The sequence below is a fragment of the Ischnura elegans genome, chromosome 7, assembly GCF_921293095.1.
Source record: "Ischnura elegans chromosome 7, ioIscEleg1.1, whole genome shotgun sequence".
NCBI classification, from domain to species: Eukaryota; Metazoa; Arthropoda; class Insecta; order Odonata; family Coenagrionidae; genus Ischnura; species Ischnura elegans.
In genome coordinates, this window is record NC_060252.1 from 93,466,092 (window position 1) to 93,476,170 (window position 10,079).

The 10,079-nt window shown below is 36.2% G+C and overlaps 1 protein-coding gene across 1 annotated transcript; it reads right to left on the reverse strand.

Moving 5' to 3' along the window:
• Positions 1-3,662: 3,662 nt before the first annotated feature.
• Positions 3,663-10,039, reverse strand: LOC124162516 (WD repeat-containing protein 55 homolog). Its single transcript, XM_046539082.1, has 6 exons — positions 9,579-10,039; positions 9,145-9,327; positions 8,991-9,064; positions 7,880-8,040; positions 6,980-7,194; positions 3,663-4,176 (listed from the first exon to the last, which is right to left on the reverse strand). The coding sequence occupies exons 1-6, from the start codon at positions 9,902-9,904 to the stop codon at positions 3,906-3,908; spliced, it is 1,230 nt and encodes a 409-aa protein (XP_046395038.1). The 5' UTR covers positions 9,905-10,039; the 3' UTR covers positions 3,663-3,905.
• Between the last annotated feature and the right edge of the window lie 40 nt (positions 10,040-10,079).

A 10,079-nucleotide genomic window follows, 5' to 3' on the forward strand; every position in this document is an offset into this window, starting at 1 on the left:
AGCTGATTTTTAAAATGTTAACTGTTTTGGCTAGAGCAATTATAAAATAAAAGCTAAATTACTGAAGGGCTGAAAAACTTACGATGCCATTTTCCACTAAAGGAAGAATAAGTTTTCCATTTTTTTTTTTTCTCCAAGTGGAGACTTTCGTGAATCTATCGAACCTTCGAGCTTTTGCACAAATGCTTATCGGTGGATACCATCAATCAATCACGTAAACTCATTCCTAGCTGTGGATCAAGATATAATCTTGGTTAAAAATTCAATTAACTGCCATAACCTGAAGATACTGCCAGCAATGAGTTTGTCACTATACTCTACAAAAGTAACAGAAATGGAGGAAAATTCAGAAACCTAGATCCAGAGTAGAATTCATGGTTGCTTATTTAATTTCTGTCGTAGCAAAGATTTCTTGATTTTACATTGAAGTAATTGGACAGGGAACCTTTGAAATTAGATTTAAAATTCATAAGGGAATAAGAATGCCTCCCTCATTTCTCAGGATGAAATTTTGAATTAATTACAGATTCATGTGCTTGGACGAGAAAGTATCACAAGCTTGATTGATAGTTACTCGTCAATAGCTTGTAACCACAGAGTTACAATGTACCCCATTTTCACAAATTGTAGCTTAGTTCCACAAGCAAGAGACAATTATCCATCAATTTAGCTTAGTGAAGTTTAAGCTATTAAACTTTTAATACAAAAATTAAGAACAAAGCAAAATTATTGGAGATTTATTAATTAGTATGAAAGAGCACAATTTACTTATACCCACGAAGAGTATTTTGGGGTAACACACTGAAAACTATAAATCACATCTAATTTAAATGGTTTATTCTTATCTTGAATAAACTTCTTCAGAAAAGCACTTCACTCAAAGGCTACTAAAACGTTTGAGCAATAACATTAGAAGGAATTAATGAATCCATCTTAAGATAAACTATTATGAGTATGAAAAATTTACTGTAATACCTACAACAGTATAAATAAGGGAGAACAGAGGTAACACCTAAAATAAAAATGAAAAGCACATGCATTTGCTAATGAACGAAACCTTTGGAAAAACCCATCAGTAGTCAGTCTACAACCAGTTAGTCAGCCATGCACATGAAATTTATCTAATTAATTTGATAACCTTCATCCAAGGATTTGCTGGAAAGATTTCCAAAGGTGAAGGCAGTAAGTTTTATGAATTTAATTTATATTAATTCAGGAAATATTGTACTTTAGACTTGGTGATAGAAAGTTAACATTTTCCAATAATCTTCTTACCCTTTTTTACCTTATACTTCAGGCATAGCCAAGATGAAGTATTTAGAAGAGGGGGTTTTATCTGGCTCAACCTTAGTATTACCCCAAGCCAACCTCGTCATGCCTTTGCATCAAAAACATCAGCTCTGCATGATTTAACCCTCTCAGTGTAACATCAGCAATCATGCTGACACTCAGTGCACTGGAGCAAAATTTGTAAATAGCGTAGACCTTACTTATGAACTTAAGTAGATTCATTACATTCGGTTGTTATGATAATTACTCTAGTAGATTGACCAATTAAATTTATTATTTGATGCATGTTTACTGATAAATTAAAATAATGGTGGTTAAATAATTAAAACTTTCATTCTATGCATACCAGGCGACTGTTTATGCATGTATTTAAATCAGTAAGTCTGTAGTAAATATGCACACTAAATAAACCCAATTAAAAACCTAACAACTGCATAAATTGCTATTATTATTGAATTTAGGGATTTTACAACACCATTTCTGACATGCAATTGCAACTAAGGATTTTAAAGTCCTCTTATACCCCGTAAGTTAGAATTACAGGCATTTGAAACTCAATTCATACGAAGAAAACTTAATTGCATACATGGTTTGGCTACAAAAAATATTGGGAAAAAAATTCAAAATTTCTCACACAAGAAGTTGTGTCCACACCTACAAAAAATTGTATAAACCTGTATAAAATTTGTATACATTCTTATACAATTATCATGACAACGTATAAGAATGTATACAAATTTTATACAGGTTTATACAATTTTTTCACAGGGGTAGGCACTTCATGCACCATCCCATTCAAGGTTTCAAAACTTTGTGCTCATCATTGTCTTTTTGAATTGTATGCATATGAAAGTCAATTTGTACTTTTGAAATATTACCATGACTGTGTTAATAGAATTGTGTAAAATCTAAGGGGAAAATAAAAGATTCAAAATTCCTTACACAAGTAGTTGAGCCAGTGCACCCTGTGCACCATAGGTCACAAAAACTCCTCCTTATTACTGAAATTTGTACCCTATGATTGTGAAACTCGGTAACTATCTAGAATGTAACATTATAGGCACCCTTGAGGTATGCTGGATGTTTTCCAGCATGAACAAAAAGGTTGTGAAGGAAAAAGTACTCCCCCACTCAGTGCACCAGCGTGGGGGTTAACACTAGCATGCCCGACCAATCCTAACACCCTATTATGCCGGAGTGGGCCATTATGGCCCAATATGACGCTTGCATATTTCACTCAAAATACTCTAATCCTTCCCAGTTTATTTATTAATATTGTTTATAAAGCATCAGGGAGGGTAGTAGAAAATTGAATCCGACGAAAAATATTAAAATTGTAGTTGTTCTACAATTTCTGCGGCGTTATGGGAAACTAGCTTCCACAAATTTGTGAATACCTATCACTTTTCATCTGATGGGTTTTGGAGGTACTATGAATTTCAATGGTATCAGGTTAAAAAAAAATGACAATAACATTTTCACAATAAATCAGTATAAATCACACCGTTGCATTGAATACTATGTAAAAGCAGAAAGGTTTCAAATGGATTTGATAGTCTGGGTCGAAATGAGCCATCCGGGCATGGCAGGTATAAGTGATGAGCAAAAATAGAAAAAATAATTATATCAGGCCTAGCTTTTGTACAGTGGTAAACCAAACAAAATAGTTAAAAGTCATGAAATAAAAAGTCTAAAATTTTTCTTCATTTCAAAATAATTAACATTAATATTCTTTTTTGGGTAAAACTGACCCACCCGGGCATTCCAGTGTTAAGGCATTTGCCAGTCACACAGATCCCATGAAACAGAGGGAAGAGGAATAAGCATAGCATGCATTACAGCCAATATACTATTACTTCTCCACAGCCACTCGCCAGAACAGTTTGACAGCAAGCATTTGCAATGATTGGTGGAAAATAAATGGCATACATCTGCTCAGGAGATAAGCGAGTTTTTCTACCACTCCTCCACACAAATATGAAATTTTGCAGGTTAATTCATTTACTCATGAACCAATTTGTTAATCCAAGAACATATTCAACATCTACACCATTACTATGAATATGTACACGTGTAAGCATTAAAGTGCATTTAAAGGCCATTATTGATTCTCACTAATTCTCATGATTCACTTCAAAGCATAAGTCAACGCACAACACGAACGTCAAAATTAATCTACCATGTAAAACAAAGGTACAATTAAATTGCCAGATGATGCCAAAGGCAAGCTTTGGCTGCCAGCACTACTATGTAAAATTTATTAAATGTGGCACATAGTTAAATTATTAGCTTTGAAAGAAATTACAAATATTATTACAACCAACTTACCCCGGTATTTTACTTCTTTATGCAGGGAAAAAGGGAGAGAATCATTTAACATCGGATAAAAAAATTTATTTGTACATAACAGTGAAATGCATCGACAGATGGGTGATGAAAGGTATTCAGGAACAGGTACTGATTCTAACGTTTGGGAAATGTAGCACATGTTTCCCTTTCCATGAGAGCCTAATATTTAGTATTTGTTTTGAAAGAATACTAATAGCATGTTCCCTACGTATTATTGAACTTTTCATAGGAGACAATGAAATGGAATCACACTGACCAGCAGGTTTTTATGTGTCAGATGCCATATCTGAAAAAAAGTCTGACACATTTTTCTGATTAGATGATGGTAAATTAAATTTTGAAACCTTAGCTTTGTTTACTTTGCCTTTATAATTAATTTTCAAGTCTTCAAAGTATTTGATATTCCAAAACTTGATTAGCTGATCGTGGGAACAAGAAGCAATGAATTGCCCATCATAAGAAATGTCCAGGTTTTCGACGGCAAATTCGTGTTGTCCAACAATCCCAAGTTGCTGGTGTGGAAAGAGGTGAGCAGCCCTGAAATGAGACACATTAACTTAGATGAAAAACAAACATGGCAACAAGTAAACTTTCAAGTACAAATAATGTATTCATCAATTTCAATAAGTTATTTATGTAATCAAATTCTAACCCCAATTCGCTTACTTCCCTGTTGCTGTTTATACTGACAGATGTGAAAAAGAGAATAGACTCTGAAGTTCTTCAGGAGAAAAAGATCACGTGAGGTGTTACCCAACCATTTAGCTAAGCTTGAAAAAAAGCTCCAGACTGCTGCAACTTTTGCATGTAAATCACCAATTATATAAATCTAGATACATATATCATGACTATTTTATAAATTTATGCAAAATCCTGGGAAAAAAGACTCAAACTTTTTTACATTGAAAATAACTGATTATAAAATCATTTCATTTTAGTATTGTAACATATAAATTTAAGTTGTTTGTTGTGGATTTTGGTGTGACGTGAACCGGGGAAGGTAATAATAAGCAGCAGAGGTGGAGGGAGGTGATTGTTGTGGTTGTGGACGGCGCGGGAGGAGGTGTATGGAAAGAGGAGTTGCATTGTAAGAGTGATGGCCGACGGGTGTCTCTCCCGAGATTGATTTATTTAAAGTGTATTTGTAAGTGGAGTAAACTAAAGAAAAATAAAAAACGTTACAGTATCAATGCATAAAAATATCTAATACGGAGCACACAGGACCCGGGATATTCGGAAATTCAGATTTTTCCGGTGTTTAGATCACTTTTTTTAAGTGAGCAACTGCCGTCATGCCACCGGTGATGAACAAAAAAAAATGATAAATAGTGAGGAACAATTTTCCCTCTTTATAATTTCTATGCATTGAAAAAGAATTTTCCCATGAAATTTTAGCAGGTGGTTAAACGGATATCCTGAAAACTTTTTAGTGAGAATATTTTCGAAAATTAGCTTCTCTGCGAGCATTTAGTATCACCATTCCGAAATTTCTCCTGAGTAACAGAAGTAATCTTAGTGCCAGAAATGCTAGTGATTCAACCATGTTTTTCAACCATGGGAAACATTGTTCAGGAATGCAACGTTTTTCTTAAGGTAACACGTCATCTGTGGTTTTGCTTGTGAGTAAATAAGATTATTAGGCTTCATTTTCTTGCCTCCAAATGAGTAATTCAATCCGGGAAACATATATCTGACGCAATTGAGAAGGATTTCATACTCCTCTATCATAAAACCTCACCTATGAGACTTTTTCTGGTTCCAGTTCTGGCTTAAATCAGAACTATACAAAAGTGTATAACTAAGCGTTTTAAAAAGTAATGAGCAAGTGTTATCCTGAAAAGTATACTCCTCCTCAATACCAACTCTTGATTTTACACAGTGCCCATATTTCGGTCCCTCCAACTGCATAAAATCAAAGTTTTACTGTATATAATTCGTGGATTCAGACATTATGGGCATGGTCCGCAGTTCAGGCAGTCTATTCCTGCACCCTCTTTGTTTCCTCAATACAAACATAATGATGATTTTAATCTCTGAGATTTCATTCCTCAGTTTCATACAATGAATCTTTCCATACATGTATCACTAAAATATAGTTCAATTGCAAGGGAGATTGAACCATAAATGTTTCTTTGAAGAAATTCGATGGCAAACATTATAAAATGTTTATTCAAGTATACCGGGACTAGCCACGGTGATAACTTTTACAGAGTCACCCGCAATGCACAAATTGTGCGAAAAATCCACAGAGGAAAAATCATTCCCCTTGACCGGGATTCGAACCCGGATCCCTCGATTTCTGACCTGTGGCGCCATGCGCACGACCTGGACTGCTAGTCGCATAATATGCTCAGCAGTCCATACCACCTTGTCCGGTATTCCACAGGGGAGAATGACGCCTCGGTAGCTTAACTGGCTAAAGAACTCGGCCGGAAATCGAGGGATCCGGGTTCGAATCCCGGTCAAGGTGAATGATTTTTCCTCTGTGGATTTTTTGCACAATTATAAAATGTAACTGTGTAAAAAAACTATATAGCGAAAGAAAAGAAATTATTTTAGGGGTTGAAGTTCTCTAAGCCCCCCTCTAAGCTAAGTTCCTGCTGGCACCATTGAAGCAACCTACCCAAGAGTGAGCCACAAAAACAGAAAGGAATTCCAGGAGGGCCAGCAATTGTACGCTCATATCGGTCAGCAAAAGCTGTAAGGCTGCAATCATAAGATCCCAAAGGAAAGGGCAAGGGAGATCTTTTTCACCAAACTCCCAGAGCGAGCAATGAAAATGGGCTTGTCTACACACAAGCTGTAAGCATTTGATCAGTATTTATATCATTCGTTAAAATTTATGCGTAAGATGTATGTCATTAAAAATACTAACTTTTAGGATTTAAAAAAAATAGGGATTCCCTTAGGAAAGCGACCAGTATTCGTTGAGAAACAATTGGGCACGCCCAAACTCAGATGCGGAGAATTATCTTAGAAGTTTTCATTTGTATCATGAGTCATTTGGGCACCAGCTATCTTTCCAGGTATTTCGACCTAGCTAATGACAATTTTATTTACTTACATGCCATTGGCCCATAAAGACATGGAATACAGTCACAGCAATAAATAATGAACATAGTGCATGGTAAATACATAAAATACTAAATACATCACATGCAAGCTTAGGCATTGTTCAGGAAATCATTTCCAGAAAAGGAGGAGGAGGTAGCTTTTCAGGGTGGCACTTTTGAAAGGGGTAGCATATTTTTTAAGTAAACAGACAGCTTGTTGTTAACTCCTCCCTGGCAAGTCAACCGTTATTTTGAAGAATAATGCACAGATATATGTATCCACCAACCTTAACTTCCCATCTTCATATCCACTCACAACTATGTTCTCCGAGATGGGAATCATGGCATTGATGGAATGTTTTGGTCCAATCACCTCATCACTGTGGTACCCAAATTCCCCCCAGTTGAACACATATGCTTTCCCTTTTGATGAGCCTACTATTAGCTTCTTCTCAGCCTTAACTAATGTCATACAGTTCAATTCTGCTTCATACAGCTCTGACTGAAAGAGAAAAACATCGGATTTGTCATGCAAGTGCCACAGGCAGATATAATAAAAGAATACTCATAAATTATACATATATATATACAGAAAACTTACAACATACCCACTAATGAAAAAGTGAGCAGGATGTAGCCCAGGAAACAACTGGGAAATTGAAAAACTCCAAAGGCCGTAACAAGGGGACCTAGTCGTAGGTATAAACAAAACACTATGTTGGTATGCTGGAATGGGAAGATTCGCAGCAGTGACCAACCCCAGCCTCTCTAACGAAAACCCTTCACAAACACTCATTCATCTATGAAGGAACCTTCACGAGGGTTGTAGGTGGGCCTCGCTAAGGCTGCTTCTGTCACTTAAAGCAAGTGATTGGGTGTGAGATTACTCAATGGAAAAGCCTTAGCAAGGCCCCCTCAAAACCCTCGCATAGGTTCCTTCATAGTTGAACGAGTGTTTGTGAAGGGTTTCCGGTAGAGAGGCTGGCGTTGGTCACTGCTGCGAATGTTCCCGTTCCAACATACCAATAGTTTTTTGTTTATACCTGCGACATTGCCCCCTCGTTATGGCCAGTGGAGTTTTCATTTCCCAGTTGACCTTGAGGCCGTAGAGCCCACCTTTTTATCTATAGCCCAATGGAGTTCAAAATAATAACATTGAATCAAAAATAGAAAAATCCACATATTACCTGCACATGCAATTTCCTTGACCCTACATTTATCGTGGTGATTGTGCCTTCTCCACTTGAACAAACCAGGTACCTTTTTGCTTCATTAGTAATTATACAGCTAACGTAGTCTTCCATTTCTTTCAAGGAAAAAATTGGACTCTCCTTCCTTAGATCCCACACTGTAATTCAACACAAGACAATGTGAGGAAATGATAGAGCTATGAATAACATGTAATAATGATGAAATTGGTAATTCTACACTTTGGAAAAGGGGTTAGAAAGGGCCCAAGGGGCTTTGAGTAGGGCTGAGGTTCATTGGAAATAAGTAATTTGTCCTAAAGTTTAAAGCATCAATATATCTAAATGCTAGTACATATAGCCCGAATCTATTTATCTTTAAAGTTGAAAATGGATAGTACACATGCTCAATTTTAAAAACGACTAAATATATCATTGAAACAAACATGACCAATTATCCTACAGATTACTTCCATAATATAATGCAGAGTTAATTTCCTATGTGAAGTATATAAAAGGTTGGTAACAATTGTTGGTAACAACTCAAAAAAAAAACAAATTAATCTACCACAGAATAAGTACTTTCTAGAAGCAATATTCTACAGATTCAAACCTATGGGACCAAAAAAAATCACACATTCCTTCCAATTTGGAAATCCAGACCTTTATACATCCCATACAGTAAATGAACTCACGAATTTCTTGGTGAAAAGGCTAACTACACTTAATTGTAAGGGTATAATGTTGTCTTGGGATGGACAGTCAAGCGGCTAAAGCATACATCCCATTTACCACGAGATATATGGTTACATGCCGCAGAGTACTCTAATACACCAACTACATTTTATAACATACCACAAAGTCCCCTCTAAAATGAGGCTAGGTAAATACATTCATATTTTTCCAATAATACAATTCGTCTTAAAGCAAGCCGGTCTGTTTAAACTTGAAATTGGTACACACTTTTCCGAAGCAAACGTGTTGGTAAAAGCTATTACATAGCTTAGTAACTAAGGCAAAAAGTAAATTAATGCCTGTACACAGCAAAACTACTGCAAAAAATGGGACATCCATGATGCAAACCATGAAATTACTATCATATTAAGCTCACATTTAACAGTCCCGTCATCATCTCCGGTGGCCAAAAGATTTTCATCCACAACGTGGGCGCAATAAATCGGCTCACTATAAATAAACAGCAAAATCAATACATGCAACCGTGAAGGTGTAATTTCATTCAGGAATTCCAAATGCGAAGCACTTACTTGTGCGCCTTTTTCATAATCCTCTTAGGCTTCCCTGAGTCAACATCTGTAACGCAGATAGACTTATCTTTTGACACAGATATAAGCATCTTTCCATCTTCATTGAACTCCACAGCTCTTGCTGCCTTTTTATGAACTTCCAAACTATTCGCAATTTCGTTAGATTCCAGGTCATACTTGTACCTATTAAAGAATTGGGAAAGCTTGGTGTAAATAGCTAAATTACAATAAAAAATATTTTGAATATATAAATTGAACGCAAGCATCAATATACATAAATAAACAGTTACAAAAAGTGAAAGATGCCCATTTCGCTAAGGAGGGAGTAAATTAGAATTGAGGCAAGTTGACAAGGACTTCCTATGAGTTGCAAATAAAATGCATTTCTTAAGCATTAATCTTATGAAGATCAGCCATAATAAGTAAATAATTACACGATAACGTCTCCAGTAATGAGAGCAGCAGCGATTATTTTACTTTGAGGGTGAAAACTTATATCAACAACGAAGGAATCGGCCTGGATGTCCGGTGGGTGATCGCGAACCCTCTCTTGTTCATTTCTGATCGCTTGGACCACTTTATCTTCTTCTTCCTCTTCTTCGTCTCTCGTATTCCCCTCAACGTCCTGCGTTGCGTTGGGGCTTTCAGAGGAGCTACATACACTATATACTCCATTACTGGAATCACTGTCCTCGTCCGAGTCAAATTTACTTGACTCGCTTTCACTTCCAGACTCTATTTCTATATTCGTTATCCCCATCCTTCGATAAATACCGGAAACACGGCAAATAAATGTGTCTGACTCAGAACTTCACAACAACCATACAAAGAGAACGAAGGAAAAGTCAATATTTCACTCTCTGCGAATTACGATGTTCCACATTTACCGCATTGTCAAATTGAAGAGCGGATTTCATTGCGTCTTTATTTTAAAG

Coding starts and splice junctions, on each gene's coding strand:
- LOC124162516 (XM_046539082.1), bottom strand. CDS start 9,904: ATGGGGATAACGAATATAGAAATAGAGTCTGGAAGTGAAAGCGAGTCA. Junction 9,065..9,144: donor ATTATGAAAAAGGCGCACAA/GTAAGTGCTTCG, acceptor GTTTATTTATAG/TGAGCCGATTTATTGCGCCC. Junction 7,195..7,879: donor CAAGGAAATTGCATGTGCAG/GTAATATGTGGA, acceptor TTTCTCTTTCAG/TCAGAGCTGTATGAAGCAGA.